The sequence below is a fragment of the Lithobates pipiens genome, unplaced genomic scaffold (genome assembly GCF_037356315.1).
Source record: "Lithobates pipiens isolate NorthernLeopardFrog02 unplaced genomic scaffold, aLitPip1_a1.2 Scaffold_18, whole genome shotgun sequence".
NCBI classification, from domain to species: Eukaryota; Metazoa; Chordata; class Amphibia; order Anura; family Ranidae; genus Lithobates; species Lithobates pipiens.
In genome coordinates, this window is record NW_027507758.1 from 368,587,142 (window position 1) to 368,604,230 (window position 17,089).

The 17,089-nt window shown below is 42.5% G+C and overlaps 1 protein-coding gene across 2 annotated transcripts in view; it reads left to right on the forward strand.

Moving 5' to 3' along the window:
* The window catches only part of ECEL1 (endothelin converting enzyme like 1), a 170,321-nt gene that overhangs the window by 76,245 nt on the left and 76,987 nt on the right, over nt 1–17,089 (forward strand). For both annotated transcript variants that reach the window (XM_077487643.1, XM_077487642.1), the window contains exons 4-5: nt 123–233; nt 314–406. In XM_077487643.1, the coding sequence (XP_077343769.1) occupies nt 123–233; nt 314–406 (204 nt within the window). The remainder of the gene's footprint in view (nt 1–122; nt 234–313; nt 407–17,089) is intronic.

The following is a 17,089-nucleotide window of genomic DNA, read 5'->3' on the forward strand; positions in this document are numbered from 1 at the left end:
GAATGTTAGCTTTCATAGAAAAGATGTTTAAAAAATCTGTGTTATTATGGTTTCAATTTACAGAATTTATTTTGTATGCACTGTTAGTTCTACATTAAGCCTTGCTTTGTTAAACACCATAGATACTGGCTGCTTACAAGGTTTTCATGCAGAAGATACTTGGTCTCTTAGGAGTAGAAGATATAGAGAAAAAAGTACAAGAAATTCTGCAACTGGAGCAAGATCTGGCCAATGTAAGTGTTGCCTAATTAATTAATGTCCTATGTGTTTTGTTGTCAGCTGCCTTGAAACATGTCTTTTCATCTTGCATTAGATCACTATTTCTGAATTTGATGACATCAGACGTGACGTCAGCACCATGTACAGCAAGGTTACCATACCTCAGCTTCAGCAAATTGCCCCAGATGTAAGATCTCTTAAAATCATATTATAATATTATAGAAAAGAACGAAGATTAATGTATGTGTTTTAAAGTAAAGACAATTAGAAGGCGAACAAAAGACTGAATGTGATAATGGTACAGACCAAATTTTGTTTAGACTGGTGTGGCTAGATAGCCATTTATAGAACCATTATTGGATAATAAAAAAAAGGTTTTTTAGTGTATGTATATCTAGCATATGTTTTTAGTTTTGGATTGTGTAGGGGAAACATGAAACATATGTCAGGTTTTTTTTGTTGTCTATGCCCCTGCTTTCTATGTAATGGGGCACTGGGGCCTAAAATGATGGGAAATTTTAACATAAATAGCACATGAGATGAGTTTTTCCAATGGGGACACCTATTTCCCAGTGACAACTGTTTGAGAAAGGATTTACCCTAACTTTACAGATATTTCCTCTCACTTCCTGTTGTATCTCTAGATCAGGAAGTGAAAGGATAACTCCCTAACATGATACAGAAATCGAATAAAAATTGATTAAAAGCTTACAAAAAAGAAAGTTTAGGCACTTAAGAGTTCAGTGGCCATTCTGGCATTCTCACCTCTTTTAGACAAATTATTTTTTATTTTTCCTTATTCCTGGTGGAGAGCCAAAGATAGCTACCCAGCACTTATTCATTGGACTGTAGGAGATAACAACAATTGTCAGGAGTCAGCATAGGAGATGACTAGATATATGTGGCTACACCAAGAAACTGGGACCAGACTATATACAGTAAAAAGTGTACACACCCCTGTTAAAATGTCAGGTTTCTGTGATGTAAAACAAATTAGACAAAGATAAACAATTTCAGAACTTTTTCCACCTTTAATGTGACCTATAAACTGTACAAATTAATTGAAAAACAAACTGAAATCTTTTAGGGGCGGAAGTATAAATAACAAAAATAAAATAATGTGGCTGCATAAGTGCATAAGTGTGTCAGAATTAAGCAATCACATTCAAACTCTAGTAAAATGGAGTTAGTACACACCTGCCATCATTTAAAGTGCCTCTGATTAACCCCAAATAAAGTTCAGCTGTTCTAGTATGTCTTTCCTGACATCTTCTTAGTTGCATCCTACAGCAAAAGCCATGGTCCGCAGAGAGCTTCCAAAACATCAGAGGGATCTTATTGTTGTATCAGTCAGTAGAAGGGTACAAAAGAATTTCCAAGGCATGAGATATACCGTGGAACACAGTGAAGAAAAATGGTACAACAATGACATTACCAAGAACTGGATGTCCCTCCAAAATTGATGAAACGACGAAAAGAAAACTGGTATGGGAGGCTGCCAAGAGGCCTACAGCAACATTAAAGGAGCTGCAGGAATATCTGGCAAGTACTGGCTGTGTGATACACGTGACAACAATCTACCATATTCTTCATATGTCTGGACTATGGGGTAGAGTGGCAAGACGAAAGCCTTTTCTTACAAAGAAAAACAGCCAAGCCAGGCTAAATTTTGCACAAAAAACATCTGAAGTCTCCCAAAAGCATGTGGGAAAATGTGTTATGGTCTGATGGAACCAAGGTTAAATTTTTTGGTCATAATTTCAAAAGATATGTTTGGCGCAAAAACAACACTGCACATAACCAAAAGAACACCATACCCACCGCAAAGCATGGTGGTGGCAGCATCATGCTTTGGGGCTGTTTTTCTTCAGCTGGAACAGGGGTCTTAGTCAAGGTAGAGGGGATTATGAACAGTTCCAAACACCAGTAAATATTGGCACAAAACCTTCAGGCCGCGTACACACGCGCGGACTGTTTGCCCAACCTTGTTCGTCAAACAGTTTCGGCAAACAGTCCGCTCAAAATTTGCATGAGCGGACTTGCCCACACACGAGCGGACTGTTTGAGCGAACTGTTTGCCAAACAGTTCGCTCAACTTTTGAAATGAACGGACTCGCCCACGTAAGGAGGAGGCAAATCCGCCCATTTCGAGCGCGTGTACAGGTAGGCGGGGCCCGCGAAGGAGACGTCGCGGGCTCCGCCGCCTGGAATGGGCTTAAAGGGGAACCCCAACGCCGAAAAAAATCGGCGTGGGGGTTCCCCCAAAGTCCACACCAGACCCTTGTCCGAGCACGCTACCCGGCCGGCCAGGAAAGGGGGGCGAGCGAGCGCGCCCCCCCTCCTGAGCCGTACCAGGCCGCGTGCCCTTAACATGGGGGGGTGCCTTGGGGAAGGGGGGGCCGCGCGGCCCCCCCGCCCCAAAGCACCTTGTCCCCATGTTGATGAGGACAAGGGCCTCTTCCCGACAACCCTGGCCGTTGGTTGTCGGGGTCTGCGGGCGGGGGGCTTATCGGAATCCGGGAGCCCCCTTTAAGAAGGGGGCCCCCGGATACCGGCCCCCCACCCTATGTGAATGAGTATGGGGTACAATGTACCCCTACCCATTCACCTGTGAAATAAAGTACAAAAAAAAACACAACACAGGGAAAAAATATTTTATTGCACAGCTCCGGGGGTCTTCCGTCTTCGGGGGTCTTCTCGCCGGACTCCTCCGCTATCTGTGTGTAGCTCTTTTACTAGCGGAGGAGTCCGGCTTTCTTCCTCCCCGCCGCCGGCCTCTTCTCCCGACTTCGGGGGTCTTGTCCCCCTCTTCGGTTCTTCTGCCGGGCCACCGCGCCTTCTTGTAGCTCTTTTGCAGGCGGTGGCCCGGTCTTCTGTCGCCGCTGCCTTCCGTTCTTCTGTCGCCGCCTTCGGTTCTTCTGCCGGGCCACCGCGCCTTCTTGTAGCTCTTTTACAGGCGGTGGCCCGGTCTTCTGTCGCCGCTGTCGTCGCCGCCGCCGCCGCCGCCGCCTTCCGTTCTTGTTCTTCTTCTTGTTCTTCTTCTTCTTCTCCTGGAGATGTTGACTCGACGAGCTCTCCGGCCGGAATGCCAGAGCCGCGCTGTGCGGTCACTTATATAGTGACAATGGGGCGGTGTCACATGGTATATGTCACATGGGTTGGTCACATGGTGACCCCGCCCCCTTACGATGTCATAGTCCCCATGTGACATCAACCCATGTGACCAACCCATGTGACATATACCATGTGACCCCGCCCCATTGTCACTATATAAGTGACCGCACAGCGCGGCTCTGGCATTCCGGCCGGAGGGAGCGACGTGTCAACATCTCCTGGAGAAGAACAAGAAGAACAAGAAGAAGAACACGAACGGAAGTCGGCGGCGACAGCGGCGACAGAAGACCGGGCCTCCTCCGCTAGTAAAAGAGCTACACACAGATAGCGGAGGAGTCCGGCGAGAAGACCCCCGAAGACGGAAGACCCCCGGAGCTGTGCAATAAAATATTTTTTCCCCTGTGTTGTGTTTTTTTTTTGTACTTTATTTCACAGGTGAATGGGTAGGGGTACATTGTACCCCATACTCATTCACATAGGGTGGGGGGCCGGTATCCGGGGGCCCCCTTCTTAAAGGGGGCTCCCGGATTCCGATAAGCCCCCCGCCCGCAGACCCCGACAACCAACGGCCAGGGTTGTCGGGAAGAGGCCCTTGTCCTCATCAACATGGGGACAAGGTGCTTTGGGGTGGGGGGGCCGCGCGGCCCCCCCTTCCCCAAGGCACCCCCCCATGTTGAGGGCACGCGGCCTGGTACGGCTCAGGAGGGGGGCGCGCTCGCTCGCCCCCCTTTCCTGGCCGGCCGGGTAGCGTGCTCGGACAAGGGTCTGGTGTGGACTTTGGGGGAACCCCCACGCCGATTTTTTTCGGCGTTGGGGTTCCCCTTTAAGCCCATTCCAGGCGGCGGAGCCCGCGACGTCTCCTTCGCGGGCCCCGCCTACCTGTACACGCGCTCGAAATGGGCGGACTTTCCGAGCGGGAACAGTCCGCTCATTTCGAAAGTACAGCGGACAGGCCCATACACGGGCGGACTGTTCGCTCAAACACAGTTTCAGCGGACAGTTTTTCGGAATTTCCGAAAGACTTTGTCCGTTCAACTGTCCGCTGAAACTGTCCGCTGAAAGCCCACACACGAGCGGACTGTCCGCCCAAACACTGTTCAGCGGACAAGGTTGGGCGAACAGTCCGCCCGTGTGTACGCGGCCTAAGACTTCTGCTAAAAAAAGCTGAACATGAAGAGGAACTTCATCTTTCAGCATGACAATGACCCAAAGCATACATCCAAATCAACAAAGGAATGGCTTCACCAGAAGAAGATTGATGTTTTGGAATGGCCCAGCCAGAGCCCAGACCTGAATCCAATTGAAAATCTATGGGGAGATCTGAAGAGGGCTGTGCACAGGAGATGCCCTCTCAATCTGGCAAATTTTGAGTGTTTTTGCAAAGAAGAGTGGGCAAATATTGGCAAGTCAAGATGTGCCATGCGGGTACCTCATACCCAAAAAGACTCAGTGCTGTAATAAAATCAAAAGGTGCTTCAGCAAAGCATTCGTTTATTTTTACTTCCAACTACCTAAAAGATTTCAGTTTGTTTTTCAATTGAGTTGTACAGTTTATCGGTCATATTAAGACTTCATGCACACTGGAAGTTTTTGGATGTTTTTACAGCTGCTGTTTTTGGCTTTAGACGGTTTTTTTTTTCTACAGTCAATAAACTCCCCATGATGTTATTCTATGTGTCCATGTGTACAGGCTATTATCAACAGTTTTTTGGCTGGGGCTTTTTTTGGCTGTAAAAAAACCTCAGAACTAGTGGGTTCTGAGAGGAGTTTTTCAGCTGTTTTCAGCTATAGAAAAGCTCAAAAAAACACCTAAAACTGCCGATAAATGCTCAAAAATGCATTTCACCAACAGTTTTTAATGTTTTTGATCCATTGGAAAAAACTTTAAAAATGCTAACACTGACAAATGTTAAAAAGCGCTATTGAAAAAACTTTGAAAAACTCACTGCAAAGCTACTGCCAGTTTTATAACGTTGTTATAACATCCAGTGTGCATGAGGCCTTAAGGTGGAAAAAGTTCTGAAATGATTTTTCTTTGTCTCATTTTTTTACATCACAGAAACCTGACATTTTAACAGGGGTGTGTAGACTTTTTATATCCACTGCTTATATACAGCGGGTAAAATAAGTATTTAACGCATCACCATTTTTCTAGGTAAATCTATTTCTAAAGGTGCTATTGACATGAAATTTTCACCACATGTCAGTAACAACCCATGCAATCAATAAATACAAAGGAACCAAAAAAAAAAATACATTCAGAAATGAAGGTATGTGTAATAAAATGGAATGACACAGGGAAAAAGCATTGAACACGCTAGCTGAAATTTCATTTCAGTTAGCGTGTTCAATACTTCTCCCCTGTGTCATTCCATTTAAAGAGAGATTTATTTACAGTGAACAATAACCACAATACGTGTACAAGTATACAGTGAACAATAACATAAGCCATGAAAATCAAACTGAATGACAAAATGCTTAAACAGCAACCTAGCAAATTAACTATATACACGATATACCCGAATAGATACACACAAGGCAGGTGAAAACTGGAGGAGCAGGGAGCAAGGCATTGGAGTACTGGGTGTAAGGCAGGGCAGGGGCAGGAAAAGAGCAAGATCAAGAACGAATGGTAACAGAGTCTGAGAGCAGCACGGCAAACAGAGTACAGGGCAGGAGCCACTAAAACACTGAGGCACGTGTGCTAGTGAGAGCAGCCTTATATAACCAGCTAGCAGCTGAAACCAGGTGAACCTGATCACTAAAACCAGCTGGCTTCTAGGAGATACCTGCTGATGGACACTGGAACAGCCCTGAGAACCACAGCCCCAACAGCAGATGAACCAGGTCCTGACAATACTATTGGAGGGAGTTGAACCCCCCCCCCCCCCCAAAAAAAAAAAAAGTCAGAACAGAAGAACAATTGGCTAACAAACTGCTGAACAGAGTGCCCTCCCCTTGCACAAAACACACAAAAAAAATCAGTAACCTTACAAACCCCTAACCAAAAGGTGACGTCTTATTCCAAAACTCTCATTGTTCCAGAGTGGGTTCTGTCAATTCTTACACATGTTGCACATTTTCTGACAGTTACCTAAACAAAAAGGACAAAAAAAAAAAATCGAAACCTAATCTTCTGCATTAGATCACAATACTGAATTCTTAATTTGCTAATACTTTGGTGAACACAAATCAGCATATTAATCATTTTCATTTTTCATTTACAACATGGCCATATCCATGGGGGTGCTGGGGGACAGGCTGTGCCCCCCCCTCCCAGATTTCAGATGCACCCCCCCCAAGCCTCCCAACCCCTGACACTGTGTCCTACCATCGGCCATCCCTGCACTGTACACAGCCTGAGCACCGGCAACAAGATCTCCTCCTGCCCTCACAACACATAGATGAAATCCAATTCCTTTACACACAGCCATGATCTGCAGAGTGTGTAGCTGGCTACTGCAACTGCACTGCCATTCCATTCCAATCAGTACATTTCACAGTTCAAAACTGTAATATAACAGCCAGTTACGCACTGTGCAGAGGTTGGCCATGTGAAAAGGAATGCGATTTTTAGCTCTGTGCCTTGTGGGGAGGAAGGGATTTTGCTGCCTGTGCTCAGGCTGTATGCAGTGCAGGGATGGGAGAAAGAGCTCTGCTGATCATCTTGCCAGTGATCAGTCCTGTCCTCTCCTCTGTCAGCGGTGACCCCTGTCCTCTGTCCTGCCAGCAGTGACCTCTGTCTTCTCTCCTGCGAGCAATGACCCCGTCCTTTATCGTGCCAGTGGTGACTCCTGTCCTCTCTTCTGCTACTGATGACCTCTGTCCATTTTCATGCCAGTGGTGACCCCTGTCTTTTCTCCTGCCAGTGGTGACTCTTGTCCTCTGCCCTGCCCTGTTGATCCCTGTCCTCGGCTCAGCTGACACCTATCCATTGCCCTGCTGATCCCTATCCTCTGCCCTACTGAACCCTGTACATTGCCCTCAGGACAAATGAGCAAATAATTAGAAAACTAAAATCAAACTCCCTCAACGCTCACGGTAGATACTAAACTATAGCTGCTGCTATATTGATACAAAAAAATCTTAATATGGTGCCAAAGAAGATCACCAATGGTATAATTACTGAGGCACTAGCAGCTCATCAAATAAACTAAACCCTAAAATTACAGAAACTGTATATTAAAAAGAAAAAAGAAAAAAGAATGAGAAGATGAAAAAGAAAAAATTGAAATAAAAAGTATAAAATCACTTCACTGGGTGTATATAAATGTAAACTATTACGGGATAAAAAACCTTATAGCATAGATTCAATTATAATTCATTTGATTCCGCAGGAAATTAATACTGCATGATATCTAAAAGTTATCTCATTCCTCTATAAAACACCTATACATAAAGGTCAATAACATCAATGCTCCATATAAGCAATTTATCCATTAGACATGTGCCTAATCATATATTTAGTGCATTTGGCAAAAGTAAAGAAACAATGTAACAAAAACAAAACAACATTCATCACTGTTTCAGCAATAGTTCATTGTCAAAGTGAAGATAGAAGAGCAATGTAGTGTTGATAGTGTGAAAGTGTTGATAGAAGAAGGCCTTTTGGCCTTCAGATGTCAGCATGTGGCTTATTGCTGCCGCCATGTTGGTTTGTGGGAGAAAGCTCTAAGCAATGTGCAATCTGTGGCCCTGCAGCATCAGCAAATGTGACTTTGGTATACAAACGATGGGATATATCTGATGTCTTGACATTAAAGTTGAGAGCTAACGAAAGATGTTAAGAGCGGTCATCTTTTGATAAGAGAAGTGTTTTGAACCAGGTGTTTCTGGTAAGTGCAAAATCCATAGGGAATTGCACAGGAGGTGTGGTGGTGGATTGCTGATTTTGGATTGATCTTCTATCAACACTTGCTACATTGCTCTTCTATCTTCACTTTGACAATGAAAAAGTGATGAATGTTCTTTCCTTTGTTACATTGTTTCTTTGCTTTTGCCAAATGTACTAAACATATGATTAGGCACATGTCTAATGGATAAATTGCTTATATGGAGCATTGATGTTTTTGACCTTTATGTATAGGTGTTTTATAGAGGAATGAGATAACTTTTACATATCATGCCATATTCATTTTTTGCGGAATAAAATGAATTCTAATTGAATCTATACTATAAGGTTTTTTTTATCCCATAATACTGTACATTGCCCTGCTGAACCCTGTCCTTGGCTCTGCTGACCCTTGTCCTCTGCAGCTGCCCTGCTGACCCCAGGTACACTGCCTTGCCGAATCCTGTACACTCCCCTGCTGATCTACCATCCTTTGCCCTGCTGACACTATGTACACTCCCTTGCTGACCCCTTTACACTCTCCTATACACTAATAACCCCTGTACACTGCCCTACAAACTGCTATCCATATCCACTGACTTCCCATCCTCTGCCCTCCTGAATTTTTTTTTTTTACTGTACCCCACATCAGAAAGGTTAAATCTGTCCCTGATTTACAATGTTAGCAACAATAGTTATGTCTGTATACCACTTTACCACTTTTTCTTTATACATCTAATTTCAATTTAACCTGCTTGCTGGACTTTTATTTTTATTTTTGTACACACAATGTTTCAGTCCTATTTGGTGTCAGGGTAAGGTGACAATAAAACAGCTTCAATATTCCACATGCAAGAAGTCTAGTATAACCAGATGTATGCCAAGAAAGCAGGAAGCTCCATAAAGGTGGCAAAGAATCATTCAAAGGTACAAAACAAAATATAGTGTCTAATAATGTTCACTTTTGTGCAAAGATAAGTTATGATTTTATGGAGTTTTTAGAACAGATAGCCTCATTCCTCAACAGACCCAGAGCCAGAGCCTGGTCGTTCCTCAGTGCACCCTCAACTGGAATCAGACCAGCCCTCAGTGCTCCTATAACTGGAGCCAGACCAGCCCTCAATGCACCAAAAACCTAAAGCCTAACCAGCCCTCACTGCATCTTCAACTGGAGCCAGACCAGCCTTCAGTGCTCCCACAACTGGAGCCAGACCAGCCTTCAGTGCTCCCACAACTGGAGCCAGAGCAGCCCTCAGTGCTCCCACAACTGGTGCCAGATTAGCTCTCAGTGCTCCCACAACTGGAGCCAGATTAGCCTTCAGTGCACCTACAACTGGAGCCAGAATAGCCCTCAGTGCATCCACAACTGGAGCCAGAATAGCCCTCAGTGCATCCACAACTGGAGCCAGAATAGCCCTCAGTGCATCCACAACTGGAGCCGGCTCAGACCTCAGTGCACCCACAACTATTGCCAGACAAAACTGGACCTAGACCAGTCATGCCTCCCAATAATGGTACTGTTTTATTGAACTCTGCAAGCAGCACTCCTGTGATGTACACTTGTAATTAACTGTTTTGTAACCAAACACAAGTGTATACATACTCAAGAAAGTTGTAGAGGTCAGTAAGCCCTAAAACTAGCAGTGAGTGGGCCATTCCAGTATGTATCCTGCTAAATGCAGTCAGGAAAATGAGGAGCTTGGGTCCAGCTTTCCACATACCTCTATCCAAAAAAGAAACATGTCCAGACTTTAATGCCGCGTACACACAAGCGGAATGTCTGACAGAAAAAGTCAGACGGAAGCTTTTCATCATATATTACGCTTGTGTGAATGCCTCATCAGACTTTTTTTACGAAAATTCTGATGGACCTAGAAATAGAACATATTTTAAATATTTCCAACGGAACCAATTTTCCAACGACCAAAAACGTGGCATGCTCTGAAGCAAGTACGAGACGGAGTTTATTGGCTACTGGCTATTGAACTTCCCTTTTCTAGTCCCGTCGTACGTGTTGTACGTCACCGCATTCTTAAAGATCGGACTTTGGTGTGATCGCTTGTACACACAACAGTTTCAGTGGAACTCCATCGGAAAAACCTTCGGAGTTTATTCCGACGGGAAAACCGGTCGTATATACGCGGCATTAGGGTTCCATTGATTACTTGTTTTTGAAACAGAAGCTGTCAGACCCAATAAAATTTCACCAAGGAACAGTTATTTTACAACCAGGCACACAATTTTGAGAAAATGTACTTAATGGTAGAAAGAAATCTTCCCTTCATTTATGACTAAGCAGTTGTAAATTAGTGAAATTCACACGTTTTGTGTGCCTACTAAATGAAAATCAAGTGAGTTCATGTCAAACAAATTTACAATCTCACATTTGGCTTCCTAGGCAATTCTTACACTGGAAGTAAAATTCTACATTCACCAAACACTAAACAAATTGGTTTAAATATGTTTATACATTACTTGTGTAGAAATGTTGAACTGTAAACCAACTGGCGGTGCTAGATAAATCCTGTATAATAATAATAATTGCAATTCCTAAACAAGGGTGGACATGGAACGTGAGTTCATTTTCTTAACATTTAAACTCACACCACAAACATGGGACAGCAGGCTGGAATTTTTATTCAATAACTTTTGAAATAAGACAAGCAGACAGGTGTTTGGATAATAATGGCCGCGGTTGTTTATTATTGGTTTCAAAATGTTGTACATAACTCATCAAAACTCATCCAATAAACTTAAAGCTAGCCCAGTCACTACGGCTCAGGCAGCAACACAAAATACCCAAAAGGGCAGGAGGACCTAAGGCCAACTGCCCACAGAACCCCAACCCGCGGCCATCTCAACACAGTAACTTAAACCTACATTGAAAATATCCAAGCCAATATCAGACAGATGGATGCCATCCTGCCTGAAAAGGCCGGGAATACCCCCTTCCAGCTCCGTGTGCCTAAAGGATAGCATTCCCAATCTTGATAGCAACTTGGATACTGCCCTGTTCACTCTCTTCCTGATTTTTTCAAAAGGACGTACAGAAGGATAGGAAAGCCAACCTATCCTCTGCACAATTTCTGAAAAAAAAAAAAACTACTGAATTGGGAAATGATAACTGTATCTTCTGTAGATCATCCCTAATCCGAAAATTAAGGTCCAAAGTTTTATGGTAACCAATATCATTACCACTTATATGAATAATTAAGATATCCAGAGAGGGAAAATGAAGAAGAAGCTGTGAAATAAAAGAAATTAGGTCTGACCATAACATTCCCCTCTTTCCACACGAAAAAATCTTAAATTTAGAAGCATCCAATCCTAAATTGCTAGTATAAACTCATTGCTGAGCTCTCAAATTCGCCCAATAGATGAAGGAGTGTCCAATCATCCACACAATGCGAGTGTTACCTGAAATAAATCATAGTATTGCGTTAGGACGAATATAAAGCAAATACCTATCCGACTTCCATCTATCAAACTGTTTAATAGATCTAACATCAAAACCCAATCTAGCGGCCTCTGTTGCTGCTCCAATCCGAAAAGAATGCATCGATAAATGTTCCTGATCTAAATTTAAGGCCTTCAAACATCTCCTGAAAACACATAAGAACTGGTATTTAGTAAGGGGTAACCCTGATTCATGAATGAAAAACGTAGAAAACCCCAAAGGCCTTATTGATGAATATTGACGTATCAGAGTCACCGGGCAAATGCTAGTTCTCATACACATATCTAATGTTAACCAATTACCTTTACCTACCTGATCCGTTTTGGTCTGCTAATTAAAATTTTTAATGAACTTTCAAAAATAACAACTTCAGACATGTGTATTTGAACCAGCTCAGATACCCTAAGCGCCGCAAAAAACATAACTGAAAAAACCGCCCAAAAAAGAACCGATTCAAAATGAGAATTTTTTTTTTTTTTTTTTTTTATCCGTCACGGAGCAAAGCTCACCCAGTACTAGAGGAGTGATGGGCTTCCTTAAATCAGGCCTAAAATTAATCCTTTTGTAAACTTTTAAAGCTTGTTTTATAGAAAAATACTGCATGCAAGATGGCATGTTATTTAATTTCAAGAAAAAATAAATTCCCGACAGGGTTTTATGTATGTACGACCAAGAAATAATTCTGCTCAAACAAAGAACCAACAAACTTCAATAACAGCAATTCAGACACGGAACCCAACGGTTCACCTAATATGTTTAAAAATTCTTGATACATAAACCAAGCAGATTGATATCCTGCCCAAGTAGAAGGTGCCAAAGAATTGATAATATTCAAAATAAGGAAAATAAAAATAAAAATTGTAGCTGTCATGAAGCAAAGCAGAACCAAGAAACTTTAATAAACAGTAACAAACTTAAAGCTAGCCCAGCCACCACGGCTCAGGCAGCAACAACAAATAAACTTAAAGCTAGCCCAGCCACCACGGCTCAGGCAGCAACAACAAATAAACTTAAAGCTAGCCCAACCACCACAGTTCAGGCAGCAACAACAACTCAGACAAGGAACCCAACGGTTCACCTATCATATTCAAAATGATTATTATTATTATTTTTATTTATTTTTTATACAGAAACCAGGCAGAATTGATAATATAAATAGAAATAGGCCTTAAACCAGGTCCCATAAATTGATTGGACAGGAGTGTCCCACACGATCCGCCTCCAGAAGTAGCTTGAAAAAACGCTCCACCTGTGAACGAGACAACTCATCTGCCAAATCATTGTCCTTACCTGGTACATGTAAAGCCTTTAACCAATATGTTCAAACGTAAGCATTTAAAAATCAGGTATCTTATAAGGACAATGACTGGCGGAGACTTGGATGTTAGACAATTAATAGCGTACATTACTCCTTTATTATCTGTACGTATCAAAATTATTTTATTTTGGAAGAAAGAACAAAGCTCAAATGCAACAATGATAGGAAATAATTCCAATAAGACTATGTTTTTAATGTAACACTTTACTAATCAAAAAACATGCCAATGTTCAGCGCACCAATGCTTCTGCCAAATTGCGGCAAAGCCATGTGACCCTGCTTCATCAGTGAAGAGAAGGAAATCCGAATCTAGAATGAAATCCCCCTGCCATAAGGCCCTACCATTGTTAAATGTGAAAGAAATTGCAACCAAACCAGCAAATACTCCTTCATATCACTGCTTTTTTTTTTTTTTTTTTAACTTGAACAATAAAGAGGCTATTTTCTTAATTTTTTCTTCTGATAACCTAAACTCCATTAACCAGTATCAATAACGATACCTAGAAATTCCAGACAAGTTGAAGGCCAAATAGTCCTCTACTGAGCCAATGGGATACCAAAATGGTCGCAAACCTCAAAAATTTTCTGTAATAAATTAATACAAAGGAAAGAATCGGGAGGGCCTAAAAACAAAATCATCTAGATAATGAATTAAAAATTGTGAACCGGATATGGCAAAAACTACCCACTCTAAAATGAAGAGAAAGACTCAAAATAAAAGCAAGACAAGGAACAACCCATAGGTAAACATTTATCAAAATAAAAATCATCAGTAAAGAAAAAACCCAAGGGAATTAAAAGATAAAGGATTAATGGGAAGTAAGCGAAAAGCTGACTTGACATCCGCCTTTGCTAAAATAGCTCCCTTCCCCAACATTCTTTACTTTACTAGAGCACCTCCAAAAGAAGCATATGAAACTGATGACATACTCTCATCAATTTGGTCATTAAGGGAATTGCCTTTGGGAAAAGATAAGTGATGAATTAATCTAAAATAATTATTTTCCTTTTTTTTTTTTGGAACTACACCTAAAGGAGAAATCCTGAAATTTGAAAACTGAGGGAAAGAAAAGGGGAATTTGAAAACGGAGGGAAAGAAAAGTTGCAACCCTTCCTTCTGAAATTTCAAAATTAACCTTATCTAAAACTACTTGAGGAAATTCAGATACTGATTTGAATTATTAACTATGGTACAACCCTGACCTTGAAATATAGGCAATAAAAAACCTTCCCTAAAACCTACAATGAGAAGATGGGCCTTCAACTTGTTTGGAAACGCCTGAAGCCATGGGAGCATGTTTGCTAATATCACTGGTGTGTGTGCTGTTTGAAAAATCTCCAGATTACAAATTTGTGGCTGTTTTTTTTTTTTTTTACTTCTGATGAAATGCCTCATCAAAATTAAACCATGCCATTTAATGTCTAAGTGTTGAAATAAACCCGTACTTTTTTCAGGTGATATTTCACATAAAACACCCGCAAAAATACAAAATGCCTGTAACCAGTTATTAAAAAAAATGTTGATACAGGTCTACGTCTGTCATCATCCTCTTATTTTTATTTTTTTATAATAAAATCTTTAGCGGAAGGAAAAATGAAAGAATATCTAAAAATTCTCCCCCGCCAAATTTTCCTTAACAACCTGACACAAATGAAATCCCAACGGAAAAATATCACAGGGCATGGACTCCTTTAAACAAATTTCCAGCAAGTTTTGTGATTTAGCATTACTATAATACACATTGATATTCTGTTCTAAATTAATTGGCAAAGCTGGAGTGCCATTAGCAGAGACGCCACTAGGTGGCGACCAAACTTCCATAGCTGAAAGGTCAGAGGCTAAAACATTACTTATAGCTGGCTGACAAAACGATTTCTGAATAGCTAATTCTTTAGACACTTTAGATAATAGTACCATTTAATAATTCATTAACAGACGGTTCATACATACCTGCACTCCCTTGATGTAAAGCAGGCCCACTATCAAGCCCTGCTTCAGTGAAAGGCAGCATAGTCGGTTGCCTAGGTGATGCCTGACGCTGTGGAGGGGGAGACCACTCCCTCAGAGAGGTTGCTCCGCCTTCCGTACCACCTCTGGCCCCACCCACCGCTTCAGACGTGGATGCTCTTCCGCTCAGCTGGCCGCTCTGCCTGCCCGCTCCAAGCCTTCCCCCGCCCACCTGCCCTCTGGTACGGTCCTGAGAAGGACCAGCTCTTCTGAATAGCAGGGCGCGGCGGGTAGGCGAATAGCTCCGGCGGGGGTTGCGCTTCTTTTTCGCCGCCCCATCCGACCGAACCGGGGCGGCGCTTCCTTGCTGACGCGCTGGCTGCTCCTCCACATCTTGAGGATCCGCTTCTTCCTGACGCAGCGACGGCTCCCGGGCTTCCACCGCTGACCACTCTCCTCTTCTTTCCTCCGGACCAGGATGGCTGACAGGCAGTGTAGCTCCCACCGGAGCCTCTTGACACGACGGGCGGGTAGGTCTAGGCATTGGCGAATCCAGGCTTCCCTCCTCTCTCATCTTCCGGCCTCAGAAGAGACTGTTTGTTCAGGGCAGAACCCAGAGAGAACACCACAGCTCTTCTTCTGAGGCGAATGAGCCCCCTCAGCAGAACCTCCTTTATATAGCCCCAAGAAAACTGGTTTAAACCAGTTCTTCCCAGGCTTTTTTACATGTCATGAAGAGGGGTCACCTGTACCCCTCCTCAAAAACATGTGACTAACAGCTGTTTCCCCGCTGGCCCCAGGCTCTGCAGGGGAACTTGAAACAGCTGATCCAGCCGCTCTCCCATGAGAAAAAGGGGGGGGCAAGAAACTGCCCTCTACCTTTTCCTGTCATACTATTGACACAGGTATACCGTCCAACAACAAGCTAGATTAACCAGTGAAGGACCTTCTACATTACATAGACAACCTGAAAAATGTATAACTAAACTAGGATAATTAAATAGGTTTGCAGTAGTAATTTCCAATCAGAGCAGCCAAAGATCAAAAGCCATTTATAATTATGTAGTGTTACTTTAGTAAAAGTTAGAAAGTTACACTGCTGAAGCCCCTGTTCATCTGATACTTATTCTGTGAGCTAATTGTCACAGAATCTGCCTGAAGCCATTAAAGTGAAATAAAATATTTTCTGTCATTATTTAAATGTTTTTCTAGAACACCCATTTCTCCCCTGCTATTCTAGTTTTTTAATCTGTTTTTTATTTGTTCCAGCAACATCATGTTAGTGTTGTGATAAATGAAGCATGTAGCAAGAAAAGCATGTACTTTATATCACAAGTTGTCACAATTGGTTAACATTGGAAAAAAATGATTTTGTTCTTTTTGTATATTGTTATTTGCTTTTAAAATGCATACAACATATTTTTGGACATGACAGCCCTGGTACTTGTTGATTTGCTTGGTGCATTTACATAAGAACTTGAAGGGCATCCGCAGTCCTGTGTGAGCTCCAAGTCATGACTTTACATTTTTCATCATTCTTGGATGCGGAGACACTGGGATTGATTTTTTTTTTTTTACAAACGAAAGAACTTTATTAATCATCTGTATGTCAGTAGTATAAACATAGTCAGTATAACAAGAAAGCAAAGGTGTACATGCATATAAGACAAGTGTAGACATTACAATAGAGGAGGGCAGTCAAAAATGTACCTGAAGGAGCATTTAACTAAAGTTAAATGCATTAAAGATTTCAGGAGATAAGACTAAACCAGATCATTGGTTTCACTTATAAACAGACAAGACAATCCCTAGTAGGAATTGGGAGGGGTTCGAGTGAGGAAGAAAAGGGAAAATAAGGGGGGGGGGGAGAAGGGGGGGTAAGAAGAAGAGGGAAAATGAAGGGGAGGGGGAAGGGGGGCAGAGGAACAGGAGGAGAAGAGGCATAACAAAGGAGAAAGAATATAAATGGACTGGATGTAACACAGGTGGAATGTAGTATCTATAGTTGGGTGTCCACTCCTGGACTAGGTGGGGAAATCTCTATCTGTATAGATCCCCAGGAGTCTATCCAGGAGGACCAGATCTTGTCAAATTTACTCGGACAGTTCATGTTAAAATACATCATTTTGTACAATGGTAAAACAGGGTTAAGAGTGTTCTGCCATGCAGAAACAGTGGGTGGGGATGTGGCCTTCCATTTAA